General features: G+C 45.9%; 1 protein-coding gene across 11 annotated transcripts in view; it reads left to right on the forward strand.

Annotated features, from left to right (window-relative positions):
• LOC143144771 (uncharacterized) overlaps positions 1–27,126 on the forward strand; it is a 460,353-nt gene that overhangs the window by 326,301 nt on the left and 106,926 nt on the right. For all 11 annotated transcript variants that reach the window (XR_012991512.1, XM_076307527.1, XM_076307530.1 and 8 more), the window contains one exon: positions 7,328–7,438. Coding sequence is in view for 10 of the 11 variants with exons in the window: in XM_076307527.1 (XP_076163642.1) it covers positions 7,328–7,438 (111 nt within the window). In the remaining variant the exon portion in view is untranslated. The remainder of the gene's footprint in view (positions 1–7,327; positions 7,439–27,126) is intronic.

A 27,126-nucleotide genomic window follows, 5' to 3' on the forward strand; every position in this document is an offset into this window, starting at 1 on the left:
CTTGTCCACTGATGTCGTCGTACGTAGAAGACTTAAAGGCCCGAGAACGTTCAACGAAACAACACTGTACCGATGTTTTCCATTTTCAACAACGCCGTTCTCCACCGAAAACAATTCCCTTCCGATTCAGGTATCGCAGTTTCGGTTCGAATTAACCGCATCGTTGCTCGTCGAAGTATCTCTCGTCACCCTTTCGGTCGCCGCTGTAGCGAACAATGCCGCGAAAGCGAAAGACGCGAAACGTTTTCTCAGAGGGAGACAGACAAGCAGGGTGAAAAGCAAAGGCTTTGGAACACAAATTTCGGTGTCACTGTTTAGAGACGGAGTGTCACGGCATCCTTGACGTCAAAATTGAGCACGCGTGTGTCGCATCCGTGACTACAAAGGAGGCCGCGACTTCGATGCAAATTTCCCGAACCAGACACGCGTTTTACAGCGCGTAACGCTCGCTTTCGCCGCGTGTTCGCGCGTACGGAGAAATACGCCGTGATTTCGACCAATAGCTCCGCTTGGCTCGACGCTCTCTCGAGACAATTCCGACGAAATACGCTCACCGTTTGAATCACGATCGCGTATACGTAACGTTAGCGTTAATTCGTTCCTCGTTCGTTCCAAGTGTACGCGCGCGTTAATTCAATCGCTCGACGTTGCACACGAATGTTTTACAATATAGGCAAATATTTCGCGACAGTGTCGGGAATACTCGGCGGACATCGATGTGTATTATTACCGGTGAAACACGATGAGAATTTTACAGCAGCGAGATAATTCAATCGCACGGTTTCCCGTTGCTTTTTTCGTCGGTCACGGCTCTCGCGTCTCGCTTAAAATTTATTAACTCTTCCTTCCTTGTCCGCGCTGCTCGCGATGCATCATGCGCGAATTAAATTTATTAAAAAAATTTACTGTGCTCAGGCTGCGATAAATCATCGTTCATTGTTGTCGTTATCTATTATTCGAATAAAATTTCACCCGTCTCTGACGCGCGTACACGCGATGTATCACGCTCGCGTTTATCTTACGTCGAGTAACGACGACTTACTCGATAATATTCGCGAGGGTTTGGATCGTTTTAAAAATTAATGCTTACTTTCGTACGTCTACCACTATCAGAGGAATCTAACGTTATTAATACGCCATCGACAGTGTGCACTTGCTGGTTCAAAAATAGAGATTAGTTCGTTCAACATCGATTCGTCCGCGATTCAATCGACGATACATACACACCAACACCGAAAAATTCGTATAGCTACTCGAATCGTACATAAACGTACCTGGAATGTTTTCAATTCTTACCTTTGTTCTTGTTCGTGAAAAACTTTTCCGAAAAATCCCAATTTACCTAAATCCTTCGTCGATCGAAACGAATTCGTACAGCTACTCCATTCGTGCATACGCTTACGAAGTTTCGTATCTTTGGTAGTTTTCTTGAAAGAGAAATTCTTGAAAATCCCATAATTTTCATCGTTTCGGAATATCTCTCTCGACGCCGCGAAGAAACGTTCACATTGAACCCTTGGTTCGAAAAAGAAGAGAGCAAACCACGCGGCAAAGATCCGTGACGACGATCGCCCCTGTTTCGGATCGAACGATCTCGGAGCGCAGTTAACGCGCCTTCGGGCGTGATTTAATCTATTCTCGATGAATCGAATAAATCCATTCGGCCGAAATTAACATTCCCCGAGGAGAATCGGACAGAGTATCCACCGGGGGCGAAAGATGGATACAGATAGAAATACGAGAGAGAGAGAGAGAGAGAGAGAAAGAGGAGTGCAGAGGAGGAAGAAGATCGTAGACGCGAGGTTTTCTCGGGGGCATAAGAAAATCGGCTCGAGCTGTCGTCCCGTAAACGTTCCTGGGATCGAGTTAACCGTCTGATTACTCGAGGGCGACGCGGACGGGACCTTACCCTTGTTCTCGTTCACCTCCCTTCACTGGAAAATGGGCGTTTGCAATTTAACGGAATCTCTGCATATAGAGTGGGCTCATCGCGGCGGTTCTGTACTTTAAACGACGTCCCGGAAGTCCCCGTACTAATTCTATGGGTCTTCGAATGGATCCCCGTACATAGCGAATGCCCCTTTCGTCCATCCTGAAGGGTGCACGAGACAAGGGCTAGTTATACAGGGGCAGCTCGTTATAATTGCGCAGGTCCGCCTCGGTGAACGCGCGACCCGCACCGGAGCGACAAGTTTTCCTCCTCGCGTGCAGAAATCCGATGGATTTAATTAATCGGCGAAAAGTGCAACCGAGGAACCGACGAGTTCGATTCCTTTCGTCGAGAGTTCGCGAAGAAATTCGCGGGATAGAGGAATCGCGAGGAAAAGAGAAAATAGAGAATCGCGAAAGAGAATTACTTCGTATCGAAGTTGACTTACGTTTTAATAATAACGTTTTCTGGGTGGAGTTTTTTCTTTTTGCTGATGGAATTGTTCGACGAAATTCAATTTTAGAGAGCGGTGGACGTCAGGTTAGACCGGTCGTACCTGTATTCGAACATTCTACGGTTCCGAGATCTTCCTTATCGAATCTCTCGATTGTGAGATCGTTTATGTCGGATCTCGTGTTTCTAGGATTGTATATATCGAATAAAACGATTCGAAACAATGAATGTACAGAATGATGTCGGATCCCACGTTTCCAATATCGTCTTTAAGAGAACACGCGTTTCTATGATCGTCTATATTATCGCGAGCATCGTCCACGTCGAACCCTGTGATCTTAAGATTACTCGAATCGAATACCATATTTCCGAACTGGTCGATATCGGATCACGAGTGTTCCTTAGATATTATCGAAAAAACAATTTCCAAGATCACCTGTATCAACTATCAATACTACGAAGTCATCAACAACCAAATCCAACGATTCCCGTAGAATCAAGGAGTGGGATGTGTCGTCTGTATCGAGTGCCAAGGTATTCGCAAGAGTCGCTATACGCGACGAACCGTCCAAGAATTTCGCAGCGGAGGTTAACGATGGACAGAACCGATCGTTAAAAACGCTCTATCTCGAATAAAAGGAGTATGGCTCGCGAGCTCGTTTGCGAGTCGGCCACGACGATCTTAAGTATCCGATAAAATAGTCTGAAAACCCGAAGAAAAAGTTAAAAGTTCGCCGAAAGAAAATACTCGGGTCTTAATGCCTCGCGAAAATTACGACGAGGGTGGGCCGTGCCTTAAATCTTTTCTTGTTTGTTCTGGCCTGACTGGCTCATAATTATTCACGACGCAGACCGCGCCATTAATCCAACGAAAACCAATACTTTCCCGATAATGTCAGCCGCGGTCATTCTGAAAACCCTTTAATACAAATTCACAAGTATACGCGAATCGGTGGGGAGATCCTTGCACCTTTATACAGGGTGGCGCGCGAATTAAATCCAAAAACGAATAAAAATTCTTTGAAACGTGCACAATTTGCGTTTTCTTCAATTTTCGAACACACTTGCGCGTCCGTTCCGCTTCTCGATCGAATTTTTCGCGTTAATCCAACGCGACGATCGCTCGTTCGATTCGCGCGATACTTCGTCGAAAAGCGAACGAGTTTCTCCGGTTTGCAACCAACGGATGCAACAATTTTAAACTCGAATTCGTTGAATTTGGTCTCGGTTGTCGCGGGTGGCCGGTCACTCGACGCGGTCGGTAACGAACTACGCACCCGGTATAATTTTATTCGTTCGCGACAAACAATAGCCAGGCGTACTCGTGGATCGGCGTGGAGTACTAAAACGTGGACTCGCCGAGGGGTTAGAAAGGGTGAATTGCAGCTACGTGCCCCCGCATACGAATCATCCCCCGCGCGATGTGGAAGCGTCGCCGGCCGCCTCGAGGACCCCTCGAACCGTCCCCGTCGCCTCGAATCTAATGGATTGCACCGATACTTATGGTCGAATCGCGACCAACGGCCCCCGCAAAGACCGGTACTCGTTACCGTTCCGTTCATAGGACCCGAACGAGCGCTTTTCATAATCAGAGATACGAACAACACGCGAACGGTTACGCGACAAATAGAAATTGCCGACTTCCTGGGAAACGCGATCGATTTGCATCCGAATATAATTTTAACGCGATGTTCGCTTGTTTCGCCGCTGTTACCGATAATCGTTCAACGAACGACGCGTAAAAAATTTACCTGGATGACAACTTTGTTCCCACGAACGCTTGGAAAATTTTTAATTCTGGTAATGTTTCTTTCAGGGTATGGTGCCATTTTTATTCCTCGGTATATTAATTGTTGTTATTTATTTTACTTATCACTGTTTATACAGCAAGTACCGCGATATTTAGACGCTAAATGTCGGATCCTACGTTCTTAAGATGATCTCTAAAGATCTCTAAAGATCCGTTGCACTCTCTGTAAATACAAAATATATACATCCACAAGGAAGAAGAATTGGGAAGATGATAAAAGAGACGAAAATTGAAGCGATGTTGCACAATCTCTCGTATCGTTTAGTGTCGTTATTCGTACCAAATTCTTCCAATAATGAATTTTCACGGTCACGAAAGAATCTACATTTCGATAAAGAACACGTGCACAGGATACTCGAACGTTCCTAGAACAAGAGCGCTACCACAGTTTGCTATACGATCGGTGGGTTTTTCGGTAGCCGAGAATTTCGTGGCGTAGAAAAGGCCAGAAACTAACCGCGGTCGAGAACATTCGTGCGTTACGGGAAACATTTAAACGTTCGTAGTCGCGAGGAAAAAGCGCGCAAACTGCTGGAGGTAACCGGTTGAACCTGGCGCGTATTTCTCGGTTTCGGGAATCCGAATCGCCCATCCGCGTTCGCGTAATCTCTAAGTACACGTGCCGCGTGATCTCTCGAGGAACTTTAAGCCCCTGTTAAGGCAGCTTAAAACTCGAGCAACAGGAATTACGGGGGAATATCCTGCTGAAAGTTACAGGGAAAGTTTCCCGTTGCGTTGCGTTTGCGGGCGCGAAAGTTAATTGAGAAACGGTCCACGGTAAGCTTCCGATCTATGCGCGATTCGGGATCGAACCGCCGCGTCGGCCGACCGCTCGCCGAGATTACTACGTTCAACTTGAGGAACCTCGGGCTTACCGCGAGCTTACGCCTCGACGAAATCGTGCTTTTTCACGCCGAGAGTACCCCGAGTATCGAAATCATCGATTCTTCAAAAATAAGGAGTCGAAAGAGACCGCAAATCCCGCTGAAAGAAACAAATTATTCCGCGGCTGAATTTTCGCGAAGAAAATGCGAGGGTCTTATTATAATTGCAAAGTATTTGTCCCGATACGTTTGTCCAGCAGTGTAAGTTTGAATATAATTCTAAAGAAATACAAATTGTCGATATTTCTCCAATTGAAAAAACACCGATACCGTAAATCCCGGTGAAAGAAAAAGATTATTCCGCGGCTGAATTTTTGCGTAGAAAACGCGAGAGTTTTATCATAATTGCAAAGTATTTGTCCCGATATATTTGCCCGGCACTGTAAGTTTGAATATAATTCTAAAGAAATAAAAATTGCCCATATTTCTCCAGTTGAAGGAACACCAAGCCCGCAAATCCCGGTGAAAGAAAAAGAAATGATTCCGCGGGTGAATTTTCGCGAAGAAAACGCGAGGGTCTTATTATAATCGCAAAGCATCTGCCCGGGAACGCTTGTCCGGTACCACGAGTTTGAATATAATTCTTGAAAAATAAAAATTGCCCATATTTCTCCAGTTGGAGGAACACCGAGACGGCAAATCTCGATTTACATTACAAATTCTCCGAGAAGTTGCTATCGCTCGAAACCTCTCGGGGAATTTGTAATTTAAAAAGGTAAAAGTTACCCTTTTCTTTAATTTGTACACGATTTATTTTCGCGCGTATTGCGCTTGCGCGAAGTTTGTTCAAAAATCGATAGCGTTTCGAACGAAAAGCATTGGAAAGTATCGTTCCGTAGGAACAGATCGAAAGGTCTCCGAAAACTGCAAAATGTGAGTAGATCGCAGAGCCAGTAACGCGTTCGAGAAAGGAGGTAGAATGTTTATTGCGACAAAAATCAATGAAACTTTTCCACGCGTTCGAGTGGTATTCACGCTCGTGAGCGCAGCCCGATAAAGATAGAACATTTTTCCGAAGCTTGCAAAGTTCAAACTGCGTAGTTTCGAACCGTAAACTGTCTCGTCGCGAGCCGGTTAACATTTTATTCCCGACCTTTCCTTCGTTGGATCCTCTTCGGAAAATATATTATACAGTACGCGTAAGAGAAGATCGCGTATCTGGAGTTGCGACGGTTCTATTCGTTCGGGCGCCAGCGTTCTTCTCGAGCGCTTGCACTATAGATATACGCACATTTTTCGGCGCCCGAGTAGATTACCCTCGAGCGAAAAGGACCCGCCGTAACTCCAAACGCAATCTCCTCGCGTCCGTACCGTACATTTTAACCTCCTCGGTCCTAAACTTTTTTCACCGGATGAGAAATCAGCTCGTCGCGTGCCAAAAAAAAATTGCAACGTGTGCGCGAACTCTGACAATCGCAATGATATTTTCATCGACAACGGACAGTGGTATCTATCGATCGATGATGAAAACAAAAAAAAATGAATACGATGTTTCGTATAAAACGCGTCATTTACGAAACGACCCAGATAGAAGCTTCGTGTACCGGATACGATGAACTCGTCAACCTCGAAGATCAATTGCGACCATTTCCCCTTACCAACGGCATCGTCCAAATGTCTCTGTTAATCGTTTTGATAAATCGGCTTCATAGTTGCCGTAACAATGCACGGAAACCGAGCTGGCAGTAGATTCTGGCCAAAATCCACCAACCTCGCCGCAGAGAACTTCGAGGAGCAGGAGAAGCAATTACCGATGTGGTCATAAGGCGTTTCGCTTGTAACGTGCATCGATTTAGTAGCAGCTAGTTGTCGGAAATGTTAACGTTTCATTTTCTTATCGACCGCGCGATAATCTCGAACTTCTGGCTCGAATTCTTTCGCAACGCAAATATAACTTTCAACAATGATAAACGAGACTATTCGATAAATGGATTAATATTCGGGAATGAATTTACATTGCATGTTTTTGTTTCTTTTTTTTTCAAACGAGAGACTGAGCAATTTCGACCAATTCTCGAATGAATTTTTTACGCATACGCAACGTTACGATTATTAATTTCGTTCGCAGGATACTTCGTCGCGTCGATGTTTCAAAATTGTATCGAAAGTAAATATTACCCAGCACGTGTCTAACGTTTACAGAAATGTTGAACTCTCGAATTTATTTTTCCTATTTCCATCGTATTTCGTCCGGTAAAATTCGTCGGCGCGTTGAGACACTCGTTGACGGAGAATTGCTCGCTGTTTCAGGAAAGTCTGGAAGAACGAGTGCAGGAATTGGAGCAGGCGTTACAAGCGGAACGGGTTGCTGCGCAACGCGATCGAGCGACGATCACCAAGCTTCAACGACAGATCAACAAGGTGAGCGATACGAGTAACAATTCCCATTCAACGATTCATTCTTTACACGCGTCGAAAAATTCTTCGTATTCGAATGAACGTGTATTCGCAATGAAAGAAACATTCGTACTCGAGACGTTAAATACGAAGACCAGCGCAACTTTGCAACCTTAACCCAAACTATTGCATTCTTCAAAAAGTAATTTCGTTTTTTTTTTCGGTGAATATGAAACACGATTTTTTTAGAGCGCATAAACATTTCATTAAATCGTACATTCTCCATTTTGGAGAACGAAATAATTTTCCGAACAACCCAACACATCGACTGCAACGAAACGATGTCCACGAATCGCGACGAATGATCTCGCGTTGCCGAAATCGATGGCGATTCGAAAACCGAACACAGACAACGGTAATTGACTCGTCGCGAGGTGCAGCACGGTCTCGTGGGCGTGGGATTAATTATGGCCGTAAGATGGAATTACGGAGGCTACAAAGCGCCGGTGACATCAAAGACGAAGAAAAATGGAGCCGTTCGCGGACCCGGTTGCATTTGACACGCCGTCTCGCGGCTCCGTATCGGATAACAGGATCCCTCGTAAACCCGAAGCAATGGGCCGCGTTCGCCTAACCGTAATCACCGCGGGCTTCTCTCCTTTCCCGTGATTTATTCCGTGTTATGTCATTTCGGCCCACGATGCGCCTACCAGCGGCTGTAATCGCTTTCGTCTGGGTTATCTGGCCCGGTCTCGCGGAATCCGTTGAATTATCTCGCGCCGCTCCGTCGGATTATCCGCGCCACGCTCGAACGAAACACCAACGGCAATCTCTCGTGATACGCGCGAGAATCTCACTGAAATTGGAACGCGGCAGACAATCCACTTTGATGTCGCGGCGAGACTGCTACACGGTTCTTTCCGTGTTTCGCGTTTATTGAGACATTCGTTATCGGGCCCGGGGAACGATAAGATAATACGGTTCGAGTACACGGTTCTCGTGTCTACGGTAAGCCCGAGCCCCCAGGAATACTCAACCGGTGCGGTTCGTTTTACGGTGAAAGGTATTGTTTCGATCGGGGACACTCGTTGACTGGGAATTACCTGCGTATTTACCATTTAACTCCGCCGCGGGGAAATCCATATCGCGATACACCGCCAGTCGGAAGAAAAATGGTCTTCTTGACCCGATTTGAGCCAGTGTAGGACCTCAACGTTGAAACTGTCGTGAGGATCGATTCGTTTCGAAATTGTTTTTAAAATTACTCGATCATTAACGGTGTCTTTATAATATTCGTGGACAATTGTCAATGTAGACGAGTACCAACGGTAGTCGTAAATTAATTTGCCCTTTTTGTCATTTAACGAAGATACGTGTGCGATCTGATAAAAATAGGAATGCGTTTATCGATGGTAATTTTTGTGTTAATAATCGTAGAACGATCGTAATTCGCGTTTCATAGAGATCTATGGGAATGCACGTGCGGTGTTTCAAGGTAAATTTGTTATTCGATTTTTTATGACTTTTTAATAGCCCGTACGCAGTTTCGACTCCTTATTACGGGGCACTTTGGAGCATGTAGATGAGAACGAGTTGGGATAGGTTATTCGCGGTGTAAAGAAAAGTCCTGTAAATATTGTCTGGCGCGCAATTAAGGAGATAAATGTTATCGAAGATCTAGGAAAAGGTACCGATGTCTAACGTAATATTGGACGATGGATCGAAGGCATTGTACTGTTCGAAGAAGAAGTAAGATCGAGGATTTACCGAAGCGGATAAGACGTTTAGCGTCTACGTGATTTAAGACGAATCTCGCTTCTAATGTAAACACAAAGATCGAGACGTATCTGTGTGTTTCGTCGATCTATCGGCTAAGATTGCACTGGACAACGATACCTGTCGCAATATCTCCGATAGAATTTATCTCGTCAACTATACGTTCTCAAGACACTGTTCATAGAACTAAGGAGGTAACTTTTTGTGGAAGCATCGGGGGCAATTTATTTACCCTTCTCTTCTGTGTGTACAATTTCATCGATTTGGTGTCTGTCGAATAACAATCTATTATATCGCAAACTGTAAGAGAATTCTTCAAAAATATAAGTTGACCATTTATACTTTCTTCGATCGGAAGAAAAAAATTAAAAATCTCTATATTTCTCCAATCGTTAATTATTACCGCAAAGTATCCGTCTCGAATAAATCTATCCAGTAAAATAAATTCAACAGAGTTCTTAAGAAACAAGAATTGCCTATATTTCTCCAATTATCAGCTATTACCTGAAAGCGTCCGTCTCGAATAAATTTATCCAGTAAAATAAGTTCGAACAGAGTTCTTGAGAAATAAGAATTGGCTATATTTCTCCAATCGTTAATTATCACCACAAAGCGTTCGTCTCGAATAAATTTATCCGGTACAATAAGTTCGAATGGAGTTCTCAAGGAATAAAAATCGCCTATATCTCTCCAGTTGAAAGAACACCGAGACCGCAAATCCCAATGAAAGAAAAATGATCCGGCGGCTGAATTTTCGCGTGGAGAACGCGAGGATCCCACGAGGAGGCATAAATTCACCGCGGCGACGAGACATACCGGATAATCCTGTTTATTCCATTTTAATCTGTTTCGGTGCCGTTGGAGGAGCACATTGGAAATAGTGGGCGAGAATCGCGCGCCACGGGAGAAAGAATGATCTACGACAGGCTGGTTGTTGGTCCGTGTCTGACGTGCCCCGGCCTCTTTTCCGCCGCCCTCCGTTCGCTTCGGCCTATAAAGTATCGCGACAAAAACAACCGCGGGCAAAAGAGTGGAAAAACGGGAAATACACTACCGTTGTAATCTCGCATGATTTATGCGCCGTTTGTACGCCGCCGCCTCGACCGATACACCGACTCGTTGCGCGTTAAAATTATTTATTCCCCATCGATGGAGCCCGCGATGAATCGAGCTTGAGCGATTCCGCGAGCACGACGGGATTGATTGCCGCGACTTCGATCGAATTGAAAACGCGCCGAGATGGATAGCCGCGCGCGGAGGAATTCCGCGTTTCCCTCCGCCGATTAAAATGGGAACGCTGTGCGCTGAACTCTTCCACGCTTTTGAAAAATTGATTCTTTTTTTTTTTTTGGTTTTTACATTTTCTCGAAATTCAACGTATTAAGAGTACCGTTCGAAAATTCGTAACGTTAACGAAGATGCAACGGCGTTCGCGATTTCCAATTCGGAACGCGTTCTCCTCGAAACGGAATTTTACAAACTGAGACAACGTCGTTCTGTCGGGTAAGTTTGAAATTTGAAATTTAAAGTTTCTTTACGGGAAGATTAAAATATATTTTGAACTTTGAAAGTTGAAGATATCAAGGCTTTCGTTTCTATTTAATCTGTTCCAAAGCCCCGCGACTTTTCGAATTTCTTAAAGAAAGATAAAAGATAGGGGCAAATGGTCGCGGTGATTCTGTTCGTTTGTAAAGTGGGAAACCGGAACGTATAAAGGAAGAATAAAGGAAGTCGATAGAACGGCGAGCTCGCTCGAGATTTTCTTGGTCACGAATACCGGCACAATTTTCGGTGGCACGCACGGACTCCACTTTTGCAGATCGGATCTACCGAATTTCCATCCAAATTGGAAATCAGCGCGCGAATTAGAGAGATTCGTTTCTTATCTCGGCACACGGAACGTAGTCGAGTGGAAGCTAGACTCCGTCGTTTTGTCCCAACAATTTCTATTTAACCCGCGATACTCCGGTCGGAGCGGCTGAAATTTCAATCGTAAGAAATTCAATTTCGGAAATTTCGTACCGGTGAAATTGACGCGGAAATTCCTACGAAATTTCTCTCTTAATAAAATTTACGTTAGGAGTTTAAATACGTCCGTATCGTAGCCTTCGAGACTGCGGAGAAAACATTTTAATCATCGTACGTAATCCACTTTCGAGCGACCGAAATCCCGCACATTTTCGCGAAGAAAGTCCGATTCGATGGACACTGGCACCGGCAGGTTGAAAAAAAAATGAAATTTTTGCCTCGTCGAGTGCCGCTCCGAGGATTATAAAGTCGTTCTCCGGCGATAAGAGAGTACACAAAAGGCTGGCTTCAATTAGATTTCATTTTTTACGCCCCGTCTCGGATTATCCTTCCCGAGGATTCGTCGCCAACTTTTCTTCGCAGCGCTGTTCACCGAGAGGAAAAGAAAGAAAAGTTAAAAGAAGGCTCCTCGTGACCATCGATAAAAGAGTTTCCGCAACTTCCCCTAGAATTTCACCAACGACGTTATTTAAATTTTCGCGCAGCTTCCAATACCGGAACATGGTTAAAAAATCCTGGGAATAATTTTCAAGCGATTTTCAACGATGTTAGAATTGTTCCAGAGTTATTTCGAGTCGCTTCTTAAATACTTGTGACTTTTAAATTTTTTCGAAAACTTTAATAATCTACTCGAAGTAGTTTCTTAACTTTTTACCGAAATTTCTATCGAACTTCGAAAACGTTTCGTATCTCTCGAATTATTATTGAAACGCTTTCTCTCCTCTTGCGATGTCTTTTCGAAATCGTTCTCATCTCGTTTCCTTTTCGTTTACAAATCGTACGATCTCGTCAGGGTTCTGTTTTGATCGTTCTCGTACTGCATTCCGCACCATATGGCCCTTTTTTCGATAGTTCGGAGAAAGGGTTGGCCGGAGAAGGGGTTGAAGGAGCCATAACGCGCGTAACTTATTTTAACGCCACTCGAGCAACACGCGTACCGTATTCGAAGTGGTTGTCGAGGAAATAGCCTATTATTTGTAATGAATACAAGGCTTGCGAGATAAAGTTGGCTAGGGTGCAGATTGGAAGGGATCGGATCGGATGGAAGGGTTATTCGATCGTAATTTCGAATCTTCGAAGCTTCCATTAAACGTACATTCGCAAAATATTCGAAATCCGCTCGATCTTGTTCCTCTCGAATTGCAAATTTTACAACGACTCGAACCATCTCGCTTTAAATACTCAAGAACCCACGTTTTTCGATTACCGAGGCGGAAAAATGTAAAATACCTCGCGCAAGATCGACACCGAATCGAGAATTATTAAAACGTTTAATGTATTTTATACTACTTCATCGACGAGTTTCGCGAGCGATAAAGACGGTAGGTGCCTCTTTATCTATTTTAAACAGCGTGTCTCTATCAGCGTTCGTTCGATACACCTCCCCCTTAAATTCCCTTCTAAAAACGATCGTCGAACAGCAATTACGAAACGACGTTAGAATCGAGCCTCGGTTGGCCAACTTCGGCTATCGAATTCCATTGAAATTTATCGCTATAATTATCGACCGTGCGAACACTTGGACAGTTCTCTCGACTCTTCTTCGACGATTTTCTTCGTCCGAGATTCCCCTTGAGTAAATTCCAATATTCATCGAACCAGAATATTCGTTCGTTGGGAATCGAACGTTTCGCGAGCATTTCCCGAACATTTTCCACCGTTAACGAATTCAAAGATACGGAAACACTGTCGAAACGTCGGCAAGCGGAATTTCCGGGCGCAACATTAACGACAGAATCGTCGAAGCACGATTTCGTATAATTAACGATTGGAACAAACGCAACGCGGCCTTGAATTACCAACCACCCTCACTTACGGGGAGTTCTTTGTTCCGCCACGTCGCGGTGGTCGCGTCGACTCGTTTCGTCGGAGAACGCAAATATTTTCGCGTGCTCGAAACGGACAAGGCCGATTCATTGGTCGAAATATAATGGACCACGGAGACGGCCAACGAGAGCGATTCAACGCACTTTGTAAATTCCGCCGGAACGAGAAACGAGACAAAGCGCATTCTTCGCGAATTAACCACCCGTGAAAGTGAATTGAAACGAAGGACAGGACCGAAACGCGCGCAGCCCTTAACGAAAACGTCGTACCACGGGCCAGATATTGTTTCGCGCGAATTCTTGGCGAAATGCTAATGCAACGGTGTATTGCCAATTATGTGCACCGTTTCCAGCGGAGAATTTCGTTTCGTTAGCAACTCTCCCGCTTGATGGAATCGGTCCCACGCGAGCCGCGGTAAATACCTATTAGGGTTATCGGATTTAATTAATACCGCGAGTACCTTACCTGGGGAGGAATACCATCTCGGAGGAATAAAACGACGAATACGTCCCGAACAACGATATTACTTTTTTTCTTTTCTTTCTTTTTTTTTTCTTTGGAAAAATGCACGCAGAGATCGATGTATTTCGAACAACGATGTCGTCGCGTTTCTCGTGCACCCTTCTACGCGGACATTAAATCGAATTAAACTATAATCAAATTATATCGGTTACGATTTCGACCGTGAGTTAATATAATCCTCTTCGCGTAGAGTTAGAAACCTTAAGATAAACCGATCGTGCCGAAGGTATGTAAACCAGCGGATAAAGTAACTACGTACGAGAATCGAGGGTAAATTATCGAAAGAAACAAGTATCAACGAGTGATGGAACCGAATCGGACTTGCGCGTTGGAGGAATTAACGTCAAAGAGTACCGATTAGAATATCGCGATAAAATTATTTTCGTTGAAACTCTACTAAACCGTATCGAGCTATCGCAAATAAGAAAACGCGTAGATACACGTGTAAAAAAAAGGTAGCGCCTAATGTTCATTTTACCGTAGATAAATTTCACGGTTCGAAGCCACGGTCGATTAATATATACGTATAATATCGTTTGCAAAAAGTATTCAAACATTCGCGTACACGCGGTTCGTTCGATTAATTTATATCGCGCGGAGATAATAATTTATATAGTCCGTGGTCGGGTAATATAGTCGAACGGTTCCATTCGCGATTCGTCGATATTAATAGTCGTACTTTCATCCAGAACGTTAACTGAAACGAGTCCCGGACACTTTCGTTCGCGCCGAGATAAGGTCTAATGCGCGAATTCCCTGGAAAATGCAAATACAACGATGCTATCGCATCGCGGCGCGGTTCTCGTTCCGCGCGTTAAAATTTTCTTCATTCCGAATTACAGTTATTTTCATAAATCATCGTATCCGGCCGTTCATTTATCCGAGATAACACCGCCGGTTCGTGTGATAGATGAGTAACATCGAAAATCTTTTACAGGCTTAATGCTAGGTGCACTTTACGGTATCTGCAGAGGCGATAATGATACCGGGTGGCGGCTTTTAATCGCGACTTCCGCGCTCGCCACGGTTCAAAACTAATTCCTACGCGTATACGCGAACACCGATCATTTACGTTCGGAACCGCGTTGCAAAATTATCCTCACCGTGCCATTAATTGGGAGCGAGCATCGCACGATTAGTGCTATTTTCGAGGTTACGTTTAGCCACATCGTTTCAACTACGCCCTTTCGAACAATCGTCGTTGTATTTTATACATATCGCTTATCTCGCACGTACACTCGTGTACAAAAGAGTAAAACTTTCAGGAATCACTCGCAATTGCGGAATTCGAGAAATGTTATTAACAGAATTGACTGTCCGGTGCGAAAAACAATACCGTAAATTCTGTTCACAAACGGGTGGAACGAGAACGTTACAAAAATTGATGATTAAAAATAACGCCCAGGAAAACACCCAGAAACCGAAAATAATTTTGAGCGTAAAAGCCAGAGGTTAATGGTTTTTAAATCGACGAAATTACTAGAACGTTGGAGCGTAACGTTCATTTCCAAAAGAATTATCTTTTTACATTTTGTTGTTGGACATCGTCCAGTCGGGTAATCTGTGGCTGTAATTCCGCTACATCCCGTATATTTATTATCGTCGATAACGTATTTCTACGTCGCAAAAGTAACGAGACTGGAAAGTATTAATTAACTCGACTGGTATCGGAGATGTGCGAAACAAATCTGGAAAAAGATTTCGAACGAGCGAAAGAAGAACAGCTTTCGATTCGTTACGCGTCGGACGAGGATAGAAATTTGAATCGAATTTCGTGAAAACGGAATTACATTTCCCGCGAGACGAAATAAAAACGAACGAATAATCCAGGTGAACGCGACTTTGAATAAATAAATGTAAAAAAAAAGAAAATAGAACCGTATAGCGTTCGTTCGAAGAAACCACTCGAGTTCGTTTCTCGTACGAAGTTTCGCGCAAACTTTTCCCACGAAGAAAATCCAATTGCGCATAATCTTGTAATTCTCCGAAGTATCGTTTCGAAACGATAGCCACGGTAAAAATAAAGCAGTCGCGCGGTAATTTCGGCGAGCACGAGTAGCCACCGTATGCAAATATCCGCGATTCGGAACCAGCGACGAGAACGACTCGCTGGTATTTAACTGCGCGATTTCTTTCGCGGGCAGTTACTCGCGCGGAGCCAGTGTCATTTCGTGAAAAATCTTTACGATTCCGGCGCGGTGCGCCGCGTTCCAACGGGCTGCACGCGTCGCGTTAATTGAACCGTTTAATTAGAATTCTAAATCGCGTTCGCGTTCGCGTTCGCGTTCACGGGCGCGTAAATACTACAATCCGGCGAATGAAAAGAAAATCCACGGAGCTACGGAATACGCGCGAACATCGATATAAATTTCAACTACGCGACAGAAGCCGTGAAGATTCCGCGTTAACGACCGCTGTTAATTGAACATCGTTGCGAGCACCGTGTACAGTACACGAGTTAATAAATGAAAAATTGACGCTCGAGGAGCGCGGGAAAAACCACGGTGGACGCGATTAAACAAACGCCCTGGGGAACAAATCGCGCGTTCCGATTGGCCGCGATGATAACAGTTATTTTACACAAACGCGGGAAGATGAACGGAAAATTGTCGAGTGAATTCATTTTTCGAATCGGAGATCGAGATTGGAAAGAAACTACGGTTTGTCGAAAGTGAAGAGTAACGATAATCGTATCGATGAAATAAATTGAAAGCGTCGAAATACACTTGTACTGTACTCCGAATAGATTCGATCGTAGATAAAAGTTTGAAGTAACGAAACAAAGCGCAGTACGTTGACTCGACGGAATGAAATTTTCCCAATTTTTCGGTAACGCGTATCTGTAATTCGAGACGTATGATTCGCGAACGATGAAGTCTCGAAAAATTCGTGGATATTTAGTACGCAACGGATACGGTTACATTTTAGCGCAAATGGTAGGCGACTGGAACGATACAAAAATGAAAATACTCGATTCGGTGTTCCCCTGGAACACTCGTTCGAATGAAAGATCGTCTATCTCTGGTCTCGCATACGCGTCGCTCGAGACGATTCGTAAACGATAAAATCGGTGAAAAGTCGAGAATTGAACGCGGACACGGTTAGACTCGAGCGCAAAACGACGCCGTTGGTTCGACAAACGAGCAAAAGTACTCGTTTCGGTGTTCCGAATAACGCGCGAACATCGGTGGCGAAAGTTGCCGGTAGTCGTTGCTTCTATCTGCGAGGGGCTTGAGAAACGTTAGATCCGCGAGGAGCGAGGCAACGAAAGAGAGAAAGAGAGAGAGAGAGAGAGAAGAAAAAAGCAGGGGGAATACCCGTTTCGATAAGTATGCAACGCGCGTCTGGCTGAAAAATCTGAAACGCGAGAGAGACAAAGAGGATCGTTGTAAAGGATTCCGCTTCGCTCGACGGCCGTGGAAGAAGCGCGAAGTGCACTCCGCGTTAGAAACGCATTCCTTGCTATCTGTCGCGGCATGCAAAACAACGGAATAAACAAGCAATAACCAGGAGCATTTCATTCCGACGCGACGTGAAAGCTTCGTCTTCGCTTTTCGTTTCCAGCCACGGCTCCCCTTTCCGCCATTTCCCAGCCCCGCGATGCTTTACTCCGAGATAAATACCGTGTTGCGCTTTACCTTTGAGTTCCCCGGTTGCTCCTTTTCGACGACGACGCGTTGCGACTTTTCAACGAGCAGAGATCGATGCGTTCCTTGCCCCAGCTTCGCATTTTCGAGCGATCATTCCCAACGGAAACCCGCGTCTCGTTGAAAATCTAACGAAAAAGCTCGTCGAACGTTACTTGCGGTTTCCGTGGTTTTTGTTTTCGAGTCGTCGGTAACCTCGCCGAGAAACACTTTTAACGAGATTCCGTGTACAGTACACGAGAAGGATAGTCTTTCCTCGCTAATGCGCGTCAAAATGCAAACGAAAGGTCAGCGACGCGTAGAGCATAATTCGTTCAGTCGACTCTTTTCCTGTCCGAATTTAACCAAGAAGATTACAAATGTACGGAGAAATAGAGTAAGAATGAGCAGAAGTTAAGAGAACGTACGGGAGAGAGAATTTCAATTTACAGAGAGGAATGAGCAAGCGCGTAAAAAGAAAAATGGAAAAGAAACATTTCACAATCGTTCCTTTGTTTTCTACGTGGAAGGTTCTTTCTCGTGCGCTTGTTTCTCGAGAAAGGAATAATCCAAAAGGGTAGAATCTTAGTTTCTTTCCATTTTGTTACACCTTTCCACGATCGATAATACGATAGCCACTCGATGTTACGGTATCGACACAGCATCCGGACAACGCGAGATGAATCGCTACCTAACGAACCAAACGACAATTTCCAGAGATATTCGTAGTGCGCGATAGAACGAGAGAGAAGAACAGAATTCTTTGCTCCGTCTTTAATTCTCTTTACTTTGTTTTTCAATCCTGTCCGTCGTAACGAATAAAACTGCCATAAATCGTCCAATCGGGCGACAGAGCCGATAGAACGAAGGCAAGGAATAGTCGTTAATAGTCGGTACGGGTCCCGAAAATTCCTCCAGATGGATTAGGCTACCTGTGTCACGTAGCAGTCGAGGAATTCGTCGAACCGTCGCCAGTGTGATTTCCCTTCGGTCCATTTGCAATCGGAAACGGCCTTAACTTTCCTGCCGTTTGCGGCAATGCGTTCCATTAACCTAACTGAGAAGCGAAGGGGGACCTCCCGAACGGAAGGGAAAGTATAAGGGCGGAGGGTGAGTTTTAAGAAGAGCCGGAATCGCCTTCACGGCAGACTGGCTCCCTGTCCGAGTTCTACTCGCCTTTCGCCGAGAGTCGACGCCGTCCTGGCTAAAGAACCGAGCTTCCTCCCTCCATTGAACTTTGCCGTTGAACAATAGAAGCAATTTTTTAGACAAACCCTCGCCGAAATATATTTTTCGGGATCGATCGCGATGCTTCGAGACCGGATGCGAGGGAATTTCAAACGGAGAATATGGACAGCGTCGATGGAGAAAAGAATCTTTGGGGTAGTTGTTACGGTTTGAGATTGGAAAAAATTGTGGAATTTTGAGAAATTTAACTCGGATAAATATTATCGCGCCAGATGTTTTCCAAGTACTCGACTTTACCGTTGAACAATAGAAGCAATTCTTTGGACAAATCCTCGTCGAAATATATTTTTGTCGGGGTCGATCGCGATGCTTCGAGACCGGATGCGAGGGAATTTCAAACGGAGAATATGGACATCGTCGATGGAGAAAAAGAATCTTTGGGGTAGTTGTTACGGTTTGATAATGGAAAAAATTGTGGAACTTTGACAAATTTAACTTGGATAAATATTATCGTGCTACATGTTTTCCAAGTACTCGACTTACGTGGTTGTTTCATTTTTTTTTTATGGAACTTTTCCACGTGAGTTGAATGAGATAAATTAGGTGGTCCTGTAGCGAAAAGAAATTTTTAGAGCACGTACAATGGCTCGTGGTTAGAAAAAATTGTGAAACTTTGAAAAATTTAATTTTCAAGACGAGTAAGAAAAATGTAAAAAGTGTCGAGTAATTTTACGACCGGCACTAATTTTAACAATCTCGCGGTTAATTTTCTTACGATTTACGATCGTAACAGAATTCGAGAAATCGGTGGAGGCTTGGAAATATAAATTTCGAACGGATTTGAATATTTTACGAGAGAAAGAGTATCGGATCGATCGATTAACGGAAGTTTCGCAAAAGTAGCGTTTCCTAGATTCAATGTAGAGACGGATAACAGTTTACCCGAATAAAAGGCAACGCATAAAACTGTTCTAATTTTTATTCGGCGCGAAACGGACAAAAAGTTGTTTATCTCGTATCGGTTGCTCCCTTTCGTCCGGATAAAAATTGTGTCCATTTCGGAACGTATACAACGGCGATGGAATGTTTTGCGAGGGAAATATTTTCCGAGAAAAACAACGAGTTCGAGGCGTCCGCGTTTCTGGATATCGACGAACGTAAAGAATCTTCTTCGTAACTCGCCTAATACCATCGAGCCGAGGATTCCGAAAACCACGTTACGACGCAGAAAAACGTCGTAGAACATTTTTCATTCGACACAATGGCGAACCATTTCTGATAAACTTCCCGACAACAAAGTTAAATTTGCACCATTTCCTGGCTCCGTACGCGCAGATCGCAATCAACCGAAAAAGTCTACTCTCTCCAGAGAGAGAGATTGTAGATATCCGCGAAAAGTGGGTCACCACTTTGGAGGGAATTTCCCTTATCCGAAGCTACTGGCCCCTACTTTCGTGCTTTAAAGCGAGTTTATGGACAAGCTCGAAATTCGAGCGAAGCCCAATGGCCATTTTACGCACGACCGGGACGATATCACGGAAAAATGAACTTACGAACGGTGAAATGGACCGGAGAAATGGAAAGGAAGGAACTGGCTGTATCGAATGGGGGATAGATAAGATTCGTAACCGTTTGCACCGAAACACGCTAGAGTTATAAGCGCGAGGAGAAAGCATTCAACGTGCTCGAACGTGGTTCGTAAAAAATCGTTTCCTACGACGAATATTCCCCCGGAGGCTCCAAGGAAATAAAAATGATCGATACAAACGAGACGTGTATTTCCAGAGTTCTTCGAAAGTTTCTATAAAATGTCCACGTCTCGATAAATCTATCTTTAAAACAATTTTAACGAAAAGAACAGAAAATTTGTATCGATAAGGCGGATATCTAATTGGACGCTCGATGGAAATAAAAATGATCGATACAAACGGGACGTATATTTCCAGAGTTCTTCGAAAGTTTCCATAAAATATCCACGTCTCCATAAATGTTTAAAAAAATTTTAACGAAAAGAAGAGAAAATTTGTACCAGTACGACGGATATCTACTACTGTAAAATTCATACTTCCTATCCGATAATTATCGATCCTTAGTCGTAGGTTTCCACAGTTTCGTCGAACCTCGCAAAAAAATTCCCAGATCGCGATACATAAATCGCTAGGAATTTTCCCACAAGAGAAACGAACCAAGAACATCCACTCGTCCCGACCTTTTCCTCGCGAACTCGGTCGTCCACGGAGTCGTCCGGTAAACAGTCTCGAAGGATATCCCGATACGCTGTCTTCTCGTTTCGCGGCATGGTCGTAAACGCGTATCGTCGAAACATCGACGAAAAGATCACCGTGTCTCGCGTCGAAGTTTGGGAAATACGTAGGTACGGTGTTCGGTGGTATAGTTTCTCCCGTGAAACTCGTAACATCGAACTCTACTTACGGTCGCGAGTTGATCCAAAGCCCCCCCGCGACGCGATCGAAAGTAAGTCTAGACGCTCGCCGAGTTAAAGAAAAGAAGTAGCGCGCGCGTGTCCAGAAGTTCGGCCGATCGTGGCGAGGAACAACTGTTCCGGTGCAGTCGGTTGGAGTTTTGCGTTCGGGCGTGCGTACGTGTCCCCGAGAGTGCAGATACGGCTGACAAGACGAGGGTCGGTACGTGGTCGGGTTGCAAGATTCGGCCGGGAAACGATATATGTACGCGGACGTGGGCGGTGGTCCTTAAGGGCCGGAGATAAACTTAATTGAATGGCTCGGTCCCGGCGCGAACTGCCGTTTTGTCGTCCGGTTTTCCTGGTTTCTGGTCAGAATCTAGGCGACGCGCTTCCCTATCGGGGTGATTTACGCGAGCGACGGTCGGATCGCGTGTACTAAACGCTTCGGGTCCTTATACGTTACGAGGTGGGTAGGAGAGACGTCCCGGTACACGTGGACCGTGGTCTTCGACACCCGATCCATCCCGGCGAATATAAATCCCCTGTTAATGGAAAACGTCCTCGATCCGCTCGATCGCCGCTTTCCCCGTATATTTTTCTCTTCCGTGCGATTGATTTTCACGGTGCAGAAGTTTTTATTCCGGGCTTATCGTCGCGGTTGGTTCTCACCGGGGGCGGATCACGGGACGCGACGATCGCGCGTGGACAAATTCCTGACATTGTTTTCGGCTCGGTTCTCGGTAGGGTACGCGTTTACGAGTTCGTTCGTCGAACGCACCGAGCGAGCAAAATCCACGCGATCGTAATCGGACAAACGAAAGTCAGCGACGCGGGGAGCATCGAATCGAGCGGATCTTTCGCCTTTCGGGTCTTGTTCCCCGTGGAATTGGGTCAAACGACGGAGACGACCAAAGAGTAAACATTCTTGCAAGTTCGGGAAACCCCGTCGAGAGACCTGTGTACTCGATGACTCGAGTACCGCGAGAAGATTGGTTACTCCGGGTCGATAATCCGGTGATGGTCGCGGATACTTCCACAGGTCGCGATCTTTGACGGATCGTAGACAAAAGTATCTCGTAACATCTTGGATTTTCCTCGTCTTCGTCCAACGATAACTATCAAATGTGGAACTCTCGTTGAAACCTAATTAAAACGTACACTTTCAAACGTTAAACCGGATCGAGACCACGGTTCCAAACAAACCGTTGAGTCTTCGGACTGCGTCGATCGTTCTCGAGCGCACGTTCCTCGTGTCCCTCCTCGGCGTCCACCAGAGATCGATCTTCGTTCGCGAGAACCGAACGGAAAAGTAGCAACGATACGCACCGCTAGTCGCGACAACGCACCGAATCGAACGCCATCGTTCGCGTTGAGATCAGCCCCGGTCGCTAACGGTGGCACGCACGATCGAGCAACCCTAACCGCGACGAAGTTACGTCGTTTCGTTTTCCCTGAGCGCGGGAGGAAAATCGGAGCAGCGGCGTAACCGACAGGCGTTCTAATCTTTATTGAACGTAAAATCGGCCGTTACGTCGCGCTCGTTTCGCGAGGATCGATAAGTTTCATCCGGCGACCGATTCACCACACCTACCCCCAGATCCCCTCGCCCAGCGAATGGTCGTTGGCAATTTGCTTCCAATAAAGGTTCCCACCGCAAAGGTTAAAGAACCTAACCACGTACCGCGACGCTCGTCCTCGTCGTCGCACGGCTTCTGGACTTTTCGGAGTGGAAAACCGGGCGTCGCGACGGCGCCACGCATCCACACCGTCGCGCGACACTCACCAACGCGCACTCACGTACGTACACAGACGGGCGTGGAAACGTTCCCGGACGTTTAATACGCGGGCTGGGCTGGACCGGGTTCGGGCAACGTTGTCCGTTCCACGGTACGGCGACGTTGGTCATTGCTCTGATCTATCGTTACGTGCTTACCGTGAAAATTGTCTCCGTAAATGAGAGTTGGGCTAGGTCAATTACCGTTCCAGATTGTCCGCCGTTACCGTTTATGGCCGCCGATCATAGGCGGCGGCGCGGCTCGAGCGTCGCAACGCGGGAACAGATTTACCGAAACACCGTGGGGTAACTTTCCAGCGATCGATCTCGCTACGTTGCGAACGCGTATTTAATTACCAACGGAGGAGCATTTTTTCCTCGAATGTACCGAGCGTTGAGCACCGTTCGAATTTTTTTTTTTTTAATGTTCGATGTTTACGGCCCGGTTTTCGAGTCTCGAATCTTCGGAAAAATTAAGATTCAACGTCGTCAAGAGTCGAATATTCGTCGACGTTCGAGTCCTCTTCGGAACAATTATCCAGCACGTGCAATAAACTTGCAGAGTTTCGATAACGGCTCGTAAACCTCGATCTTGATTCTCTCGATTCATTCACGTATCGGAAAATTGAATTTCGATCTGTCCTTTTCTGCAAAAAATTACGAGACACATTTGTCCATAAGTAATCTTCGGTTGAATCGCAGCCATCGTTATTAATTTTTTGGCTCGTGCTCGATGCGCAAACCGTGTATCGGAAAACACGAAATACGATCGGTCGAACGAGGACCCGTATATCCAGTGTCACGGTCGGTCATAATCGTGTTTATTCGAGGAATTTCGTAATTACACATTTTGGCCGGGTTTCGGGGAGGTGGATTTGGAGACCGTTCGCCGTGAACGATCGTTGTTCCAATCGGTTCTCGTTTATTGCACGCGTCCCGTTCGCTTCGCGGATTGACAGGTTTATTTACGGTCGGCCGCGAATCGCGGGAAATTATATTAAAAGCAAATAGAAGTGAAATCGAGGCGCGGCCCCGGTTGTGTTTGGATAACGATGGCGCGTGAAAAATTCGCGGATCGACGTGCACGCCAGGTTGAATCGAGTTTACGGACGACGAGATTCGTTCTTTGTGCGAAGGAAATTATCGATAAAAAGGTTGGTCGAGGGCGACGTTGGATTCAATGGATCTTCGACAATTGCCGCGTAATGAAATAATCGATAATCAAAATATTGTTGCGCATACGCAGCGGCTTCGAGGCGAGGCTGGGCGAAGCGGGACGAAGCGGGGCGAAGCGAGGCGAGGCGAGGCGCGTTCCCGATCGTTTTGTTCGCGAGCGTATTTTGTAATACGGCAGACGGCAATAATAATTATCATTTAACTGCGTTCATTCGCGAGCAATCGCGATTTATACGCCGCGTGCAATAATAATTGTGGCGCGATGCAACGATTAATAACGATTCTTCGGCAATTCCCTTTTACAATGCCATAAAGTGGCTTCGGTCGCGCATTTTATCTCGACCGTGCCGTGGAAACATGTGGCTGCTACCGGTAATTTTTAATATCGCGTTCGATAACGAGTTATTACACGAGACGGGGAAATCTACCGAACAGAATTTGCAAAATTTACCCGTCCTTTCGTTTTTGCGCATCGAACGAATGGCTCTCGGAAACAAAACTCGTCGACTCCGGTTTCGCTCCAATTTGTACGTCACACGTCTTACCTTCGACGCGACGACATTTCGTTTTCTACAACGTTGAAAAAAAAACCACGCTCGAATTAAACTTCGACGGGGAAGGGTCGATTTAAAATCGACGCCCAACGATCCAATCGTTCCTCGTTCGCGATGAAAGAACAGAACCGGTAGACGTTTCGCTACCAGAAGCCGATTCGAGTATTTCTCTTGCGAGCAGATGAGAAGCCCGATATTCGATGCGGCGATACTGTAGGTACGGATATGCAAAACCGAGAGATCGAAGAAGCGGTGGAACTGCCTCGCGCTCGTTCCGAGTTGTACAAACAAATTGAAATTGACTCGCAAAGAGGTGTACTACCGTGTGTTGCACCTGGGTGTGGTGAGTCTATTTTGCAAGTATCCTTGCAAAAGCTGTCGCGAGACAGCCGTGGTAAAGAAACGAAATATTGTAAATTACCGTAAGGTTGTTCCGGTGTAGCGATAAACACGGTGCCTGGGCGCGATGTGTACGCGCACGCACGTGCGTGATCAATGCGCGCTCATCCGTCACGCGGCAACGCGTTAAATTTCCTGATCGAAACAGATGGAGGCCTCGTACATCATCGAAGAAATGAATTCATCTTCCGTTAATGAGTCCCGTGGTCCCGCCGGGACGGCTCTACTCGCGAGCAAAGTCGCTGCCGGGCGAAGGGAAGTCGTAACTTTAATGCGCAGGACGACAGGATAATCATTATTACACCGCGGGGCCGGTGCCGCGGGGGCGTAAACCGGATGTTACCCGCGTATTCGCGGATCCGCCCCACGGAGAATGTTAAAATCACGAATAAAACGGGGTGCAACCGTGATATACGTGTACATGTACATGTACACCGTGGCCGCGCGATTTGCATCGCTCGCTGACAAAGACCTCCGCTTCGCTGGTATTCGAGAAGACGGCGCGGCGCGCGCGTAGTAACGCGGAATTATTCATTACGGCAACCCTTTCGAGGGACGTTCGTCCACGTTTTCGGAGCTGTCAGTTCGGTTCCGCGCGTACAACGCGAGCCCGAAGAAAACAATTTTACAGAGCCGGGAAACAAAGGGGATTGGACAGGTGATTTGCAAACGCGAATGAAATTCTTCGATGGAACGCGGAGCGTGGTTTTAAGCGATATCGATGAGACAGCATTACGACACGGACGTTTAATAACGAGGACCACGGGGCTACTCCGCGCGACGATCGTAGCTCGCGAGTAACGCGACGCGAACGATCACCGACTTGCGAATAATTAATGCGTCCAGGGGGGTTAGGTCTGATGATTTGCGACGCGAATGAGATTTTTTGTACCACTTGGTACGTATTTTTAGCGATATCGACTAGACGGCATTACGACACGGAGTTTTAATAACGAGAACCGATCGTAGCTCGCGAATAACACGATTCTAAACGATAAGCGATTGTACGTATAATTAACGCGTACACGGGGTTGGATGGATCATTTTCGATGCTAGTTCTCGATAGAACGTGGAGTACATTTTCAAGGCTTAACGACGAGATATTATTGCGTTTAATAACGAGGACTGTAAACTTTTGACATCCGTGCACGAATATCTACGCTTGGAATTTCCAAGTGTACGTCGCTCCCACAGTACCCTGTTTTACGCTCCAGAAACGCCACTATTCTCGAATCACTTCGAGTCGGAGCGCAACGAATCGGCCGCGCAAGGTCACCGAACAGCTACCCCCACCACGTCCTTCCGTTCCCACGATTGTGTTTCTCGGGAAAGGGAGTGCACTCGTGCGTATTAATTTCACGAATCTCTACCGTATTTACGCAGAATTTTACCGCCCGTGGATACCAACACTGTCAAAAATCACGCAAATTTTCCAAGATTAATTTGTTTGCCCATCGTTAAGTTTCCTAGGTATTCTCCAATCGCAAACGTTCCAAGTTTAATTTTCCCCTCACCGTTAACTTTTCTAGGTATTCTCCAATCGCGAACACTCCAAATTTAATTTTTCCCCCACCGTTAACTTTTCTAGATATTCTCCAATCGCGAACACTCCGAGTTAAATTTTTCCCCCACCGTAAAGTTTTCCAGACATTCTCGATAATTCGTTCCCGATAACTCGAACTCGGTATTTCTACCCCCGTTGGAAACGTAGTCTCCGCGCCTAAATTTTCCCTCGAGGTTTTTCCGTCAATTTCGATGGTGCTATCCGGTCGGATGGGAAACCGCGGAACGGGCGGAATCCTGCCCCACGAATCCCAATTTTTCGGTTACACGAACCACTTGTTCGTTACCGGCGCGGCGCGGCGTCTCGCCTCGTCCTATCAGCGCGGCGTTTCTTCGCGATAACAATGGACAACGATAACAGGCGGGCCCGAGCACACGGGTTTCACGCAACACGTGCATAACGAGCCGACTACGTGGCGTTGACGTATCGCGGATATTTGCATGCGGCCGCAATTTATCTCGGATGTCTCCGTAAAGTGAATCTTAGAATTGCTCGTGGCCCGTAGTCCTCGCCGGTGTACCGGAGGGGGGTTTCGGAGGATTGGGACGAATCCTCATCAGTCATTCGTTCCCGCGGGAGCCACCTACGTAGACGCGGTTTTCGTGCCAGCCGTGGAACCCTCCTTTCAGTCAGATTCCTTAACGATTATCGATTAAGCGCCACGAGAACGATGACCAGAAACGTTCGGGGAACTTTTCGCGCTTCCAAGGTGACAGCCCTCTCCCGGTGATCTTTATCGTCAGGTTCATCCCCGGGGGTTAATTATCGACGGTGATTCGACGCGTCGATGATCCGTGCTACGGAGAAGTTCCTCGTGTTACTTTCGACGTTTAACGAGCTCGGTTTGCACGAG

This window comes from Ptiloglossa arizonensis, chromosome 3 (genome assembly GCF_051014685.1).
Source record: "Ptiloglossa arizonensis isolate GNS036 chromosome 3, iyPtiAriz1_principal, whole genome shotgun sequence".
In the NCBI taxonomy this organism is placed as follows: Eukaryota; Metazoa; Arthropoda; class Insecta; order Hymenoptera; family Colletidae; genus Ptiloglossa; species Ptiloglossa arizonensis.